Source organism: Falco rusticolus, chromosome 5, assembly GCF_015220075.1.
Source record: "Falco rusticolus isolate bFalRus1 chromosome 5, bFalRus1.pri, whole genome shotgun sequence".
NCBI lineage: Eukaryota > Metazoa > Chordata > Aves > Falconiformes > Falconidae > Falco > Falco rusticolus.
Window position 1 is genome coordinate 1,728,195 of NC_051191.1, and position 17,339 is coordinate 1,745,533.

Below are 17,339 nucleotides of genomic sequence, written 5' to 3' on the forward strand. Positions count from 1 at the left end.
CTCTATGCCCTTCATTTCATCTCCAGGAGCATTACTTGAGGAGGGGCACATGGAGGGAACCGAAGGCTGGAGCAGCCACCAGGGCTTGTAGGACACATTCCCTTTGGGACAGCCTTTGCAGTCTGGTCTGTATTTGCATCCCTGCGCACCTGCAGGTACTTCAGCATGGGAACCAGCTGCCATGCCTAGTTCTCACCACCCTCCATTGGCAGCAGTGAGAAAGCAAAAGGGCACTCAGACTCGGCGTGCCTCGGCTCAGGTGACAAAAAAAGATTATTTCATCACACACAGTTACAGTTTTTACTGGGCACCAAACGCCACCGCTGGCACTGTTAATTCCCCAAGGCTGTTTGTTCCACAGGCCATTTTGACCTCACACTGGGCTTTTCAAAATATATTAAACTATTTACATGAATGGGGAAAGCAAGCAAGGCATGGTGGCTGTGCCAGGGGCGTGTGTGCAATAACATCTTTTATCAACAGGAACTGAGTTGGAAAACCAGACATGCTTTCAGGCACCATCAGGTTTCCCACTCACTTTCAGTCTGGTTTCCCTAAGCTGCTTTCCACAGGGGACACCAAAGGGCTGCAACTCCCAGTTCCCAAACTGGTAGGAAAGGGGAAATATCTAGCACTTATTTTTGAGCAAGTTAGTACCTCAAAGCAGTTGAAAAAGGGAACGTATCTGCAAATAACTGACCTCAGAAAGAGAGGAAGAAAGAAAAGGGCTCAGGAGTATGTGGACAAGGAGATCAGGGTCTCCCTTCCGACGGCAAACATTACTGTTTTCTTTAGCAGAGTCCAACCCCTATTCCGCTAAGATCCGGTTTCATTTTCTCCATGTAGCAGTTACAGGCTTGATGTTTTGGCTCAAAACAAGAGACAAAGCACAGAAGAAACCATCTGCCCTGGTCCCCAGCAGCCTGCTGGGATTAACTGCAGAAGCAGCTAACCCTGCACACCTCTATTAAAGGAAGACTGGGGAGAGCCTGCATTTGTGTTTTCCATAAATTAGAACTTTTCACAGGAAAATCTCTCTCACATCTTCTGTGTAATCCAATGCTACACTAAAAATGATGGCATTTAGAAACAGGCAGACCTCAAATCAAATGATGCCCCTTAATGTCCTAGGTGGTCCCAGAAGCTCTGGTGGAAAGAAGGTAATGGCCAGTTAGTGAGAATAATTGAAGAGCAGCCATAAAATATTAACAAAGCAACTGAAAAACATGCTTAAAGTAAATCTACTATTGTAATTACACCTTAGGAGGCTAGGATTTCAGAGCTTTATATTTTCATTTTATGTGAGAAGTATTAGGTTATAAGAAAGTTAGAAGCACTGTATAACTGTCTTTATTGCAGATTGTAGGAGTTCAGAGATTTTACTTGACAGAGTAGATAGAACTGGCAAAACCAATCCGATGCTCATCAAATTTTTGTTGTTATACACTGAAGGCAAATTTTGAAAAAAATCAGAAATGCCCTTTTGCTTGTCAAATTAAAAGGATTAGGGTTAAAAAGATAATCCCATAATCTTATGTTTTGGTAGCCTCAAAAATATTTCATACAGAGGTCAGGAACACAAACTGAAAACAAAAAGCAACTTAATCAAGGAAGCTGTCTTTTTCTTAATGACTGCTGAAAAGGGCCTTGTAATGTCACACACATCTTGCACAGAAAATCTCTAAATCAACCTACAGAATAGGTAGAAATTCAAAAGTTACTTTACAAAAACATATTTAAATAGACTCATAAAAAATTAATCCAGCCAGCTTCCACAGCTTGTATTTAACTCTTCTTACAACAGTTTAGCCAATTAAAATTCAGCCTTTTTGTAAAATATGTTTTTATTTTAAAGTCACTTTAAATGATGACTGTCTTGTTAAGAGTTAATAATTATAGTGTCATCTAGATTGTGTTTGATTATTAATACAAGACACTCATCTTCATAATAATGTTCCTTACAATATGCACATCAGTGTGCTGACCCCTGGAAGCTGGGTGGTCCCATCTAATTAAAATATGTTATTTAATTATTATATTGAAAAATGCTATGTAATAGCTCTCATATGCTTTGCTATGGAGAATCTGAGAGACAGCCTGCAGTAAACTATCTTCATCTCGATTTTTAGAAACTGAAAATTCAGGCTGACGGCTGCTTGGGAAGCTGTGATTCGGGGGCACCGTACACTGCGGGTCGCAGAACAAAACCTGCCCCAGGAGGAGCAGGGGCTGGGATGCAGGCACTGAACCATGATGCTCTAAACAAAAGAGCATTTGCAACCACAATGAGGTTGTGGTTCCCACCATGCTCTGCACAACTGTATTGCAGAACTATAATTATCTTGATGTTCAAGGCCAAATGCCTCGGTCTGGTGCTAACTGTCGAAACTTTCAATCATCATAACATAAAGAACAGACACACAAGAAACTGCTTTACAATTTTTTCCTCCCTAACAGGACACTATCCTGATACCTTCATCTCTGCATCCAACTATCCTTCCTGCCACTTTCCTGTTGTTTATCTACAGATGAATATAAAAACTTATAACTTGGGAATTACAAATACGTATAGAAGCCCAATATGTTCTTCATAATTCAGACTTACTGAATTGTAAGGGGGCTTCCCAGTTTTGAATTTACAGCCAGGAGAAAAATAGTCCTGTTACCTTGTTCCTTGAAAGTTAGATTTCTTTTTTGTTTTAGAATATTTAATTCCAGCCTTCCTGGAATTTCTTTTTTTTTTTAGCCTTCACCTCTGATCTGCTGTGAACATTGTGAGGGGCTTTCCAGAACAGGAGGCATATTGGAAAAAAACAGTATCTCATTATGATTTTATCTTCCCTACAAAAAACTTCAAGGCAAGCTGCTGGGCTTTTTCTCCTCCTTTCTCTTCTCCTTTTTCTCCATTTGATTTGTTTTCAGTGAGGAAAAAAACAATGAAGACACCTAGTCATTGACAAACCCCCCACTTTATATAGTCTAATATATAGGCTATTTTGACACTTAGCAAGTGTATGTTTGGGTGTATTAGAATGCATTTGTGTGGCTTAAAATTTCATTCAGCTAACCTTTCTGACACTAAACTATGAGAATCCCCCCCCCCAAGTCTTAAGTTACACAAGGCTCAACTTGGCTCAAGTAATAAAAACACAATTGTAAACTATGGTCACAGAGAAGTTGGCTGTTGTTTAATAAACTGCTACTTAAAATATTTTAATTAAAACAAACCTCTGTGTGTAGTTTCTCTCAGATCAATGTTCTACAATGCATATATAAGTTCACAATTATGGTAGTGTGTGGGAATTCAGCTACGTCAGTGAGGAGGTGTTTTACACATACCTGTAAAATTATAATATCAAATAGCTCCACTTTGTATAATTACGCTCCACTTTCAACTTTTTTTAGTTATACCAATGAAGATAAGCAAATGCATTGTAACAAAGGTTTTTAAAAAGCCTGGGAGAATTGCAACTCCCATTTAGGTGTGGTAACAGAAATCCCATCAATATAAAACCAGGAGTACAAGTCAAGAGCCTAAAAACTGCTGAAAGCTGACAGAGCAAGATCATTCAAAAAGAAATATATGTATAGGAGGTTAAAGACACAAGAGATTTCACGTATGCTAGAACAAAGGGAACCCTAAACTTAGACCAGTCCACTGTTAACCAGAATGCCAATAGGAAGGCTGAGGTGCTCGGTACGTGTCTCTCTCCCACTGACCACGGCTAACCGATAAGCTCATCCTCAGAGGATGCTTTCTTGCCAGGAGGTGGGAAGGAGAGGTCAGGTGCCAGAGGCAGGCAGGTACCCACACCAGGTTAGCAATTTGCCTTGCTTATGTAAAGTTAGCTGCCTGACAGCAAACATGAGCTTAGCTTGGCATGGCTTCAGGGTCAAATGTGTTATTTTCACATCAGGGATTTAATGAGATTTGACTTTTCACAAAAGAGACTGAAGCCAATGTTAGCGGTGGCAGGAGGGCTGGACTAGATGATCTCCAACCCCAACCGTATCTGGCCATAAGGGCTTGATGTTAAAACACCTACATTGTAGAAGAGCTGGGGCAGCTGTAACACCGTCATGCCACGGCGTGTGCTTGCAGGCATCTCACGTCTGCGAGCTCCCTGACCTGACACCCACCATAGAGCCTGCAATAAGAACCTACCTCCTCTCCATATTGTGCCGTACTCTAACAGACATCGATGGCATTAATAGCGAGTAGGTGTAAAAATGTAATTGTATGCATGGAACCATCTTCAAACAGGTTATCGGCCAAGTTCTCTGGGTATTGTATTTTAGCTACGTGCTACCTGAAGTTATCAACGATGGGAGAGAAAGTGCAAAATCATCAGTGATAAACTCTGCAGGTGACAAATGAGGGGAGTGGCTAAATGAAGAGAAGAACAGGCCAGCCACACAGCTGTCTTCAGGAGAAACAAAAGAAGGTAAGCTGGAATCAGTATGGAGGATTTCTTAGATCCTGAACTGTTTGGAAGAGCTGAATTCATAAGTATACTGGAGATTAATTACTAAGGTAGCTTCTGAAGCGAGGGCTAAGTGATGACATTCTGTGTGATCTGCGGCTTGCTTTTACAAAGCACTCACCGCACCTCCATTGCGGAAGCACTCGGTAAGAACAGAAGTCTTGTCCAACTGTTCTAAAACTAATTAAAAAGAACAAACACAACATTAAGTCTGTAGCTAGGTTTCCACATGACAGCAAAGGACTTTGATCAGTGTAAGTATTTCCACGGGCAAGGAGGATAAGACGCAAGGCTCCAGAAGAGGCATCTGAACCCCCGGCACTTGCAGCAGTTCAGCTGAATCAAAGATCATCCCACGTGCAGCATCTCGGGGTGGGGGCGAGGGTGGCTTCATACATGACTGGGAAAACTTTCAAACTTTAAACAGTAGCTAGGTTATGCACATCAGGATGAGGGTAATGCAATAAAACTCTTTGCCTGGGTTTAGGAAAAGGCACAGCAGATTGATGTGAAGGCTGCAGGCCATTTACACCATTTGAGAACTGAACTGTCAACAAATACACCGTAGCAATCCAATTAGAAAAGGCTTTTTGCATCCTGACGAGTGAGCATAGGATGAAGACTGGCTGAAGGGCATATCCTCCAGATAAAAATCCACCTATAGAAGTGGCAAACAGCACATCCTGTGAATCTGATATAGACTCCAGATTTGCAACATTCATCTCCTGTGACTTGGTGACATGGACAGGAATATAATCAACAGAAACATCACAATATCTAGAAGTTTAGCAGACTTCAGCTTTTGACTGTGTTATATAAAAATATAACTTTACTTCGGTTTTATTATTTTGGTTATCTTCTGGAGCAAGCAGTCCTGCAGTTCTGCTACCTGGGCCATAGCCTCCGGTCCAACCCAGCATCACTTGGGTCCAGCCATAAGGCTGTGGCGTGCTGGCCCCGTCCCTGCATGCATGAACAGTGAGCCTTGCCACAAAAAGAAGCAAGGACCCATTTCAACATGCACAATAAATCCCCAAGTTAAACACAGCAGGCAAGTGGGCACACGGGCTTCTGCCGGGAGTCTGCATCAGGACAGAAATGTCTTTCATGGGGATCTCCCCTGGGCTTCCAGCCATGGGGCAGCCCAGGAATGGCCCAGGGGAGCTGCATCAGCTGCTCTGGACTTGCCACTAACCGCTTTTATGTGACCTGGAAGAGACAAAGATGCTGTGCCTCAGCTTCCCATACATTTGGTGAGGGGGACAGCACCCTCTTGCTCAAAGGGGTGTCTCAGAGGTTTCCTTTGCTGTTAATAACTTTTGCAGGGTCCATAGACATCCCTAGATGAAAAGTGTTTTGTATAGCTACAGCTTGTAATGATCTGAAGTCATAGTTCTCTGACAATATACACAGACCCAACACCAAGAATTTTGCCACGTGATACTTCTTAATGTGAACGTCCAAAACTAATACTTATTTTCAGTATTTCATGACACAAAATGGACATCACGCTAAAAGGAGAGAAAGAAAAGTAAATAGCACAACTGACTGCTGTGCTTTTCAAATGCGGTGCACACTGTCCAGTAGCCAATGGAAGACTTACTATCCATGGCTAATTGCAAAGAATAGGTTCTATGGGTTCCTTATATATTTAGATACTAAGTCAGCTCATGAGACGACATCTGGGGTTCATTGCTTTTTGGCATGAGTAAATGCAATGGGGAAACTTCAAAGCACTGAGAGTGAGATTTATGAGACCCTATGTCTCACAGTACATAGCTGAGTGGTGAAGATCATAAAAAGAGAAATGGACAGGCTTTTCCAGCTTTTGCACCAGTCATGCTCTGAAAAATGTTTGGAGGAGTTAAGGTCTGCTTCTGGACCATCCACTGACTGCTGACGGGGCCCTTGCCAGCCACCCCAGCGCTGCAAGGCCCTGGAGGCTTGAAAGGGGCCACAGGCTGAGAGGAAACAGAGGTACCCCTCTATATGCAACTGCTGCCAGCTGCAGGGACACAGCTTGCTACATCTAAACCAGTGGTGATGTCTGCTTATTCAGTAAAAGCAGAAGACGGCTTTCCCCACAAAAATGCCATGCTGATGAGGCTGAGAAAGTTGAAGACTGATAGAAAAGACTGTGCTGGGACATCTGTGCTGAGAACAAAACTAAGGAGTACTAATTGTAAAGAAAGATCTTATAAGTGGATGATCATTAATCTCTCCATCAGATGTGAAAAAGTTATCTCAGCTGCAGAGTGACAGGCCCACAGCAATCAAAGGGAAATTGTGTTGCAGTTATGAAGACCTAGTTTCACTACAAACATCGAAACAATGGCATGGCATAGCACTGCTGAAAAAGAAGAAAAACGTCTAGACCGCCAGCATTATGCAGACCTTGACCAGTGTGCAACCACCCTACACAAGCTTTCTCACAGTATTGCCATACAGAAACTGCAAGGACACACAACCAAGTATGCTTTCCTCTGAGGCACTGAGAAACAACAGAAGTTATTAAAAGGCTGATAGTCAGCACTCTTCCTCGACTTTTCCTGCATCTAAAATCAGCAGAAAAACTTCATAAAAATTGGTACAACTTTTTGCAAATGGGAAAATGTACAGCCTTTAAATTCTGTGCAAATAAAATTTTAAATAGTGTCGAACACCAAGCACCCTAATAACTGTAATTATATTTAAACTCTTGAAACTGAATATACTATTTTTTACAGTATTAGACCTTGCCTAAGCTGTTTTCATCTCTTTATTATATAAATGCACCTGGAATCCAGTAGTAGAACTTTGAAGGGACATTGTTACAGCAGCAACAATACAAAACATCTTAGTACCTTGACTGCGTTGCCTTAACATATGAATAAGGTCTCACAGAGATGACACACAAAGCTGTCTCATACTGTGGACAATGTCCCTAAATTTATGGGAGTGTTTGGGAATGACAGAATTTCTTATTTGGTGTTTTGTACTAAAGATAAACTTGGTCACAGCTGTTTGAAAGTGGTAGCAAAGCCCCACAACCCTGGGAGGATAATCTTTTCAGCCTTGCTGTCAATAAACCGTGGTGGTTTATAAGGTAAACAAGGAGTTAAAGATGCAGTAAGGAACCTGAATGAACCGAACTCAGATTTGCTGTACAAGATTCGGCTGTTAGACACACGTGATCCCCACCACTCCAGTGGAGCTGCGTAAGTGTAACCAAGAGTGGAATTTCAGACCCCCTCGCCCAAGATAAAACAGTCATTATGGCTACCCTGGCTGCCAGATTTGGCTACTTGAAAGCTGAAATTCTCCCAAATAAACCTCTCTGGCCTGAAAAATGAAACTCTGGTATCAGACTGAGCTGAGAAATCACTATCTGAAGAATGGATATAAGTAAAGATAACACAGAAGCAAATCTTCATGTTTACTTTTACTGCTTTACGTTTGCAAAAGCCAAATGCTGAGAACTTACTAAACAATATGAATAGGAACTTCTGGCATGACATTGTGAAAGAGCTATAATTACCTTCTCGTGACACAAAATCAGAATTCACAGTGGCCACATTAGATGTCATGATTCCTCATGGCAATACAGTATCACAAAAATAAATTAGGAGGAAAAAAAGTATAACATGTAAAAGATCTCTAATTGCTGTATTTGATTACTAGAAGATTTACAACCACTTAAGATTTCTCCCCTTTCTGAAGTGAAATCCAAGCAGAGATGCAGAGGATATGGGAAATTCTCCGACGATCTTTTTCTCTAGAAATTGCTCCTTGCCAGGGGTTACATAGCAAAGGAGGCAGAGAGAACGCCATATGCTAAGGAGAACTGTGGGAACATTACAGGGGTGGGTTGCTTTTTTTTTTTTTTTTCCTCATCGGAGGGCTTTTGTTCTGTGCCAATTAAACTGTACTTCTTGGGAGCACGACCGTAGAAGAGAATGGTCACAGCAGCTCCTAGGCAGAAGGACAGCAGGCATAAAATTGTGTAGAGAGCTGCCGGAGGACCCAGCAGTGGCAGGAGGCACCTACTCCTGGCAGGGCAGAAATTGTAGGAATTCACACCCTTAAAGGTGGCGACTCATGGCTGCAATGGTATGCTCTATAGGAGGCACCAGGATGGGGCTGGAAGTGCAGCTCATTTGGGAACCCCTGTGGCAACCATGCCTCCGAACATGGTGTTTGCCCCTGGGAAGTACAGACAATTCCACCTCTGTCCAAGCCTTCACCCATAGTTCATCTCAGCTACTACTGAAGCACTCCAAGATCCATGAAATTAAAGCTGGAAAAATTACACAGCCTTTCCTAGTGTTCATTAAATTTGTTTGTTTAACTTAAACTCCACCCTTTAACCCTCTAGCCAGGCACACAGCTCCCTGCTGTCAATGACATGATTGTTAGCGTGTACATTGTTCACTTCTCTACACTAATTTGTACATAAAGAAGAGTTAAAGGGGTCACTATTCTGAAAAAACATGATTAAAAATATATGTCCTCCTTCACTCACCTCCTTACGTCATTCACGCACCTCCTTACTTCGCAGGAAGAGAAGCTAATTCCAAATCACCCCAAACTAGCCAGTAATCAGGTTTCAGAAATATCTTATAGGAGCTCAATTTACCTTCGTGCCCGTAACAGAAGACTCCTGAAGACAGAGAAACTTTCATCATGTATAAATGACTAACAATTACATCCAAACAAATGGAGGGCTTCAAAGCAGGGTGGAAAAACAGGAGGAAATTCCATCCATTTAAGATAGGACGTAATTACCTTCTACAGGAAATAAACCCTGTATTTTTAACAGGTGACCAGTTGCATAGATTCAGTACAGGGTTATGATTGTGTAGTGATTTCTCATCAAGTTGCAGCATATCTCCCCAGAGAGATGACAGATCTTAGTATTTTCTTGTAATTATTTTTCTACGTAGGCTCTTAATTGGGAAATGGAAACATGAGAGCTCCCAGAGCAGGCTGCATTTCATTGACTATTATCATTCATATTTCATCTTTTACAGTTAATTCAAATATTTGTAAGTATTCATAGTGGTATGTTGCTACACTGAGTTAATACTGTGGTAACATTTCACTAATACCAGAACCTCCTGACTTCCAGCCTTAGCAATTCTCTGCTCATTCTGATTTACGATCGCTGCATGCTGTGAGCCAATACACACTGCTACCATTGAAACCAATCTATGCTGTCTAAATATTAAATGGATATAAAATCTGGATACTTGTAAACAATAAATATATATATATACAAGTGGAAACCACAGTATTATGATTAATAGATATAAACTGAACATGCAAATGGATATGAATGTATTTGAAGAAAGGACAAAAATCAGAGGTAACATAACATTTCTTAAAGGAGACTGGAACAAGATTCAATAATGCATCTTCATAGAATATTTCTGATAATAGATTACTTGTTGATAACATTTTCTACCTTGTTCTGTAAAGGGGATGAAAATCAACCAACTAATGACCACTATATGTGGGTGTCTCAGGTCTGATGGAAAAAACACTGTCATGTAACACGAAGTCTAAAGGCACTAATGTAGCATCAACCAACCACAGAGAAGATACTAAATTCCTACTGCATTCATTCAGCAATTAAACAGAAATATTCAATATTTGTATCAATTTAGAGGATAATTCCAGAGCCCTCTTGATCATGGCTGAGTGTGTTTTCCCCTGGCCAACCTGACTGCAATCATGACCTGAACTGTCCTGAAGAATAAAGTATTTCACTGAAGTGTAGTTAACTCTGAAACCTAAAGATGGCAAGACTATAAGCAGCACTGACTCCTTAACTTCTGATTATTTTAATATCCTGGCAGCAGGACAGTTAATTTTTAACTCAAATTATGAACTGCAAATACAGTTACAGATCAAATCCTTCTTTGTGTATGAATAATATGGTGCCTCTCCTCAAAATATGTACCATGTCTCTTCTGACTACAGCGTTAATTATTAAATATGTTTATCAATTATTAATATAAGATTATGCTCTTTAATTTTTAAAGTTTATTTAGCCTTTTTTCCCCCGAAGATTTCTAGCAAAACCCCCTCAAAATGTGATGAAGGACTGCATGTCATTCAAAAACCTAAGACATGGATGAATTAACTCTATTTACATGCGTATCTTTGTTTAATGAAACTTATTACTTCTAGACATTCCTCTTTACAGTGTAACAGTACATAAAATGTTAAATGAAGTTAACTGGTCATAAAACCTATTTTGTGATACCCAGTGCTGCACGTATTTTGCATTAGCCGTGTGTAATGGATAATGGACTTCATAATGTACTACACTGTGGAAGTCGTTCATGAGAAGCCCGGCAGGAAAATTGCTCCTTAACAAAGACCAAATATCCCCATGATCTCACAGCTCTATTCAGGGCTTCACCAGTCAGGCAAAGAGTTTGCATCTCCTTAGGAAGGTCCTGCTGCCCTAAGCCCCACTCTGATCTTGGGGAGCATCTCCTGTCCCCTCTGCTGGGAAAAGCCCAGTTCACCTGCTGTGGCCATGTCCCTGCTCCCTGACTCCTGGCTCGTTCCACCACCACATCTTTAATTACAGCCCTGGGCCAAAAGAAAGAGAAAGGGAAGGAAAACCCTTCCACCTAGAGGGCTGGATCCAGCTCAGTAGGCATACACATCATCCAGATTTTTTTCACATGGAGACTTAAATGATTTATGTTTTGAATTTTTTATAACTTCAGTAGTGAGAGGCAGCATAGGGAAGAGCCCCCTCTGTTTCACCCCTCATTTGCAGGGGTCACAGCAGACATTGCTGAGCCGTCAGCGTAAATTACAGCCAGCAGCAAGTCAGTGCAGAATGCTTAAATGCGTGTGCAATTTCAAACACATAAATAATCCCACTGACTTTACTGAAGCACCAGAAAGCATTCAGCTAATATTCTTTCGTAACTTCTCTGGAGTATTTGAGAAGCAGAACTTTGATCTTTATTAGCTGTCATGTCCACGATGAGGCAAAGTACGTTCCTCAGCAGGCTGCTGGAGACAGGCCTGGAAGCAGCTCCCTTCTGGAGTCTATCTGGACATTTACAAACCGGAGCTGACTTGTAGTATTTCCCATAAGTGTGTATTTTTCCCATAAATGTGCAGTTTCCTGGGACCGTGAACCATCTGCATGCTCAGCACTGGCTGACGACCAAGGGTTCATGATGTCCTACAGAGGCTGGGCACCCCCACTTATGCCCTGGCATGAGGGGACTCCTAAGGGACCAGGAAGGCTTTAACACGCAAAAGCAGGAACCAGGGGTTGTGTCCCACTTTTTACCTTCCAGACAGAAGAAATACACTTGCATAAAGCATCCTGCACAGAAATTCACACGCTGGAAATCACTTCAGCAGCTGTTGGGCCCCCTGCATGACCTGGAGCAAGGCATGGTTCCTACCACCAGGCATGCACAGAGATATGGGACTTACCCTAAGTGATGTGTGACACTCACAAGCCTTCTCCTGGCTAGAAGGCAGCGCCAGGAGTTTTTCTCCCTTTGACTAAGAATGTCAGCAATTTCAGCTTGACACAGAGCTGGCCTGGCTGATGGTCTAACATATAAATCATGGGTCAAAGATAAGATAAACACATACCAGTGAAGTCCTCGTAGCATTCACAAGTGTAGCCCCCTTCTCGGCTTCGACATAGCCCATTGCTCCCACAAGGGTTGGAGTAGCAGAGGTCAATCTCTGTCTCACAGTAGTCGCCTGTGAAGCCTGGGGGGCATCGGCACCGCAACCCGTTGATGGGGTGGATGGGGCGGAACAGGACGGTGTTGGAGCTGATGAACGGTGCCGAGCTGTCAAACTTCAGGACGGAGACGCACTTCATGTAGTTCTCACAGGGCTCACGCAAACAGATATTGTCATCAAAGGGCAGCACCCTCTGTGTGGAAATCATGGTCAGCAGGGTCCTGTTGAGGTAGATCTGCTCCTGCAGGTCCTCAGAGGGGAAGAACTTGTTTCGAATACCACCAGGGAGCAAAGCTGAGAAGGTCACATTCAGGATATTGGAGCTGACGTCTGTGTCATTCTGGATGTTGAAAACAAAGATGCCATCCTTGGCAGTGGAGAGCACTGTTGCCACCCCCTCCACAAACAGGGACAGTAGGGGAGAAAGGAACCTCTCCTGGGACATGTTCTCCAGCCGCACCGTGATGCTGTTGGTGAGCATGTCATCCGTGATGATGGTGACACGCAGGGTGCAGACTGCCGTGACACTGTGGACACCATCTGAAGGGAAGAAAGATAACAGTGATGTCAGAGAGCAGGCTTCTGCCTATGGACAAGGAGGCTCCTGCAGTCTCCTGGAAATAAAACGGACCTGTGAGGCATTTTAGGGCACTGGGATGGGAGAGGGAAATATATCCACCTTCTCCAGCGACTACCAATGCCTTTACTCAGGAAAATGAAAATACCTTAAGGATTGCAACTCAAAGGACCAGAGACATCTCAAAGAGTCCAGAACACCTGGAGAACATCCCTGGCAAACAACTGGCAAGGGCTAGTGAGGAAACAGGCAACCTGAGAGTCCCAGGATGGCCAAAGGCAAACCAAGGGCAGGGGGCCTCTCACGATAGCCGCTGAATGGATCTTTATACAAGTCACTGCTAGTCTACAACAGTGCTGGGAAGCTGTCGCTTTTCACAGCACAACACCAAAATTATCTTCTCCAGATGTGGTCTTAGGCTTAAGGAACCAGATTTATGCACAGAGAAGTGTGACCAGAGTTTTAGATACTAAGTCACCTAAGGAAACAAGTCTTCACATTTGAACACCTGAACTTCTTTATTCTTCTCACCTAACTTCTTCAAAATGCTTTACAAAAATTAGAAAAAAAATAATCATATAAAATACACCTGCAGTGAAAAGCAGACATTTAAAATCTCTTCCATACTATCCTTACTACAAAGCATTTCTGATATTGCTGGGGATGTTCTGCAATAAAACCCATAAATGTATAGCAGTAATTCCTGACAGTGGATTGAGAGATACCACTGTAAAATCTCAGTACACCCTGAGGCTTACAGTAGCGCTGTGAATGTACAAATTCTAGAACATTCTATCATTACGAAATATAATTATGACAGTGAGTACTATAATTAAGCCAAATTCAATGGGAGCATGGAATGGGATGTTGCATCATCACTGAAACCAAACCACTTAGTTTAATTCTGTCTCCTTGCTAACATTAAGGACTCATTAAAATACAGATCGCATTACAGAAAATATGGTTAGTATTAGAGCAGCATCTAGAAATCCCAGGAGAGATCAAAATCGGCTTCTGATAGGAAACGTTCCTTCTTAGATCTCATAGTGTAAAAAACAACCAGAAATGGGGGTGAGTTCATGTCATGAGAGGAAAGAACTGGTTTGAGTGGCCAGTTCCACTAGGTCCCAGCTCAGTGACATAGTCTTGGCTCAAAGGATCCCAGAAATAATAATTTCACAAGTAACCTGCTATTACATTTATATCGGTTAAACCATATAAGGTATGTGTGGAAATGGATTTTGAATCACTTCAATGTAAAATTGTGGCAGAAACTACATTCGAATCAATCTAAACCCAGTGTGAGATCAAAATTCTGAGAGCACCAATTGCTAATGGTCATTTTCCTAAGGTTTATTATCTCAGAGTGTAAGTTTATGACCCATTATGGTCTCTTAAAAAAGATCTTTCAAGAAGAGAAAAATCAGAAATGGCTCCTGTCCTTTTCACTGTCACCACTACACCACAAGTACTGTTTTGTTTTAAAAAGAAATGTATTGTTGGAAGATTTTTCCTCCAATAATATAGTAGCAATACAGTAAATTATGGCAGCATAACTAACCGAATGGCTCTTGACTCCCTCCTCCTGATCAGGTTGCCTGTAAAAGCTCAGCTGTTGACTTTTTTCCACACTGAAGCAGCTTTTAGGCAAACAGAAAAATCTTTTCTCCCGTGTGTTATTTTCCTACTGCCTAGCTAAAACCAAACAGTCAGAAGAGGTCATTATTTGAGGTGATCTGTTTGATGTGCCCCTCACAGAAGCTCACATGCCAGCTTTCACTTTCTCCCAAGTTTGCAGAAATCTTTATCTCCTCTTCCTCAGACTCATTCTAGAAATGTGCATTTCCAGCCTCCATCAAGACCCAAGGCAACCTTTAAAAACGACTGGTAGCCAAAATCCTCACTGCAACCTCCTCCACGGCCTGTGGATTTCTGGCCATCGGACAATACAGGATGCACCGTATTTTCATAAATGACTTCCTCGGACTAGTTTACCCACTTCTGTCAACTGCACAGCTCATTCCCCTGAAAGGCCAGAAGCAGAACAAACTATTCACTTTTTTTTTTTTTTCCCCTAAAGCAATTGACATTTGCCTGCCTGTCCCATAGGGTGCCTGAACTATTTTGCTATTTGTTGCACAATACACTACAGAAGTTCTCTCATACCAGCGAGAAAGCCTGACAATGAGTCCTTTTCTTAAGAAAACACTATGATCTATAGCCCATGGTATGTATAGTAAGAAGACAAAATACGATCCACTGTCTGACAACGCACTGGAGTCTACAAACTGTCATAATCAATATCAACTGTCACAATACGCAAGAGCTTCCCAGCATTCACAACAGCTATTCTGACACAGTTAATAAATCACTGGAAAAAGCCCGGTGTCAGATACCACACAGCCTCCTTGTTCCGCAGGCAGCACAAAAGAAAACCGGACACAGACATATAGCTGCAAAATAAAGTCGTGTTTTAAAAGCCAATTCAGCTTTATGCAGCCCTGTTGCAGAGCGTTAAAATAAAAAGAGAGTAAAAAGGAGCTGAGCATGTGTACTATAGGCGACAAAAGAGCGGCACAGCTATACAGCCGGCTGGACAAGCGCCTCTTTCATATCACCAGCAAGTCTAGAGTAGCATCATGGGATCTGATCAGCTATTCATTCAGAAATTCGTGGAAAGTGGAAACAATCTGTGGTTTTATGGGACCGAATTAGTATCTATTCTACTTTCAACAGACAACATTCACTTTGAGGGCTGGAACAAGTGCAATAAAGAAGGTGGAAATTCTGTCCTCATCTTTAATGGGAATTGAATTAATACTAAATACACAATAGTGTATATGTTTTGAGATTCACAAGTGTAATACTCCATGAAAGTTTCAAATGTTTACTGCCAGAAATGTCAGAAAAATAATATTAGGAAGTATTATTTTATAGAGTGATAATACTTTATGGCCTTTCACTGTCTGACATGCTTACCATATGCAGCTATCCGATATACATACACAACCAGTCTGTTAATTTTGCTAAAAAGGCTCTTAACGACCTGATTTTTCAAAGGTCTTATAATAGGGCTATAAAAAGTCCCATCATGTTTTGGCAGACACAAGATGGCTTCAGTCAGGGGTGTGAAACACCCTTCAAGTGATGCTGCACAGGAGAAACTCTGGCTGCACTTTACTCTTTGGAGGAGATCTTCACACAGATGAATACATGCACATATGCAAGGCTTAGCTGTCACTGGTTCTCACAGCCATCATCTGCTTGGCTTCAGCAAACCGTCTGGATGCCCGAGTCTTTCTGAAGGGGCTCTAAACACACGCAGGCCATGCTGGCAGATGGGACGCATAGGCAATTTGCTAAGAGTCGCTTGAGCAGACAGCCTGGATTGTAGCAGCTCAAGCCACTGCCACTCGGATAGCCTGAGAAAAGGGAAACTCAGGACAGACCAAGGACAAAGACAGGATTTGACTCATCCTTTTGTGGACTTGGCTCCTAAAACCCTTGTACCAATGGCTTCTGCCACTCTGTCCTTGAGTTTCTCTTCTGCAAAATGGGGATAATGGCACTTAGATGTACACTGTGAAGTAGTGGGTGCAGATGATGAAATGCTGAGATACTGGGGTAATGAAGGGAACATAAATATCCCTAATGAATCTTTTAAAAGATGTTGCAGCCCTATTTATAAAAAAACAAGGTAAAAAATTAAAATAAAGACTCTCAGCATCTCACACATCAGTGAATGGACAAAGAGGATTCTGGACAGCCAGGTGGCTGCACAGGAGAAGGTGTTTGTTGCAAATGCAGTCCCTGCACAATGTTTTTATATCCTAGCAATATTGTTTTATGTATACTTTCTACAAGAGGTATCTCTAGAAGGTGGAAAGCAAACCAGACTGTTGTCTTTTGTACCATTGTCATTGCTAAACAGGGTCCTTAAAAACAGAACTACTCATCTTCATCCTCAATCAAACTAACGAAAAGATTTAATAGCAACCATATACCCTGACCCTTTACAAAGAAAAGAGAAGACAGGAAGGCTGACAAAAGCTTGAACCTCTCTAAAATACATTAATAAGAAAAAATTGATTATTTAGTCATTGTTTCATGATTACCTTTATGACAAACCTAATCAAATATGAGACTGTAATCTCAGCTTTCCATCTTCTGGCAGTCCATAAAGGAAAGAATTTTATTATGTAGAAAAGTAAACACAGCAAAGTTTAAATGAAATGCGTATTTGGCAATGGCAGCACCTGGCCAGAAAGGTTCTTTTGTTTGTTTTTAAGGTTGGCAGAAATAAAATAATTAACACTTTTTTGGCTTATTACATACAAAAGTCTTAGGCTAATTATGAAAGCTGCATATTTTATATAAATACTTTAGCATCAGAGCTTTCTTTCATAAATATCTCAACCCAAAGCTATTCTAATGCTGCCTTGTAACGCATCTGGAAATAACAAATATCACAGTTTACGACAGTCATGCAAACTCCTTGGCTAGCAAAACACAGAATAAGGACACTCCATATGTTCAAATAACCTCTTGCTCTTCCCAGATCA

General features: G+C 41.6%; 1 protein-coding gene across 6 annotated transcripts in view; it reads right to left on the reverse strand.

The window, feature by feature from the left end:
• The window catches only part of CELSR1 (cadherin EGF LAG seven-pass G-type receptor 1), a 173,123-nt gene that overhangs the window by 90,270 nt on the left and 65,514 nt on the right, over nt 1-17,339 (reverse strand). For all 6 annotated transcript variants that reach the window (XM_037389456.1, XM_037389455.1, XM_037389454.1 and 3 more), the window contains exon 2: nt 12,102-12,740. In XM_037389456.1, the coding sequence (XP_037245353.1) occupies nt 12,102-12,740 (639 nt within the window). The remainder of the gene's footprint in view (nt 1-12,101; nt 12,741-17,339) is intronic.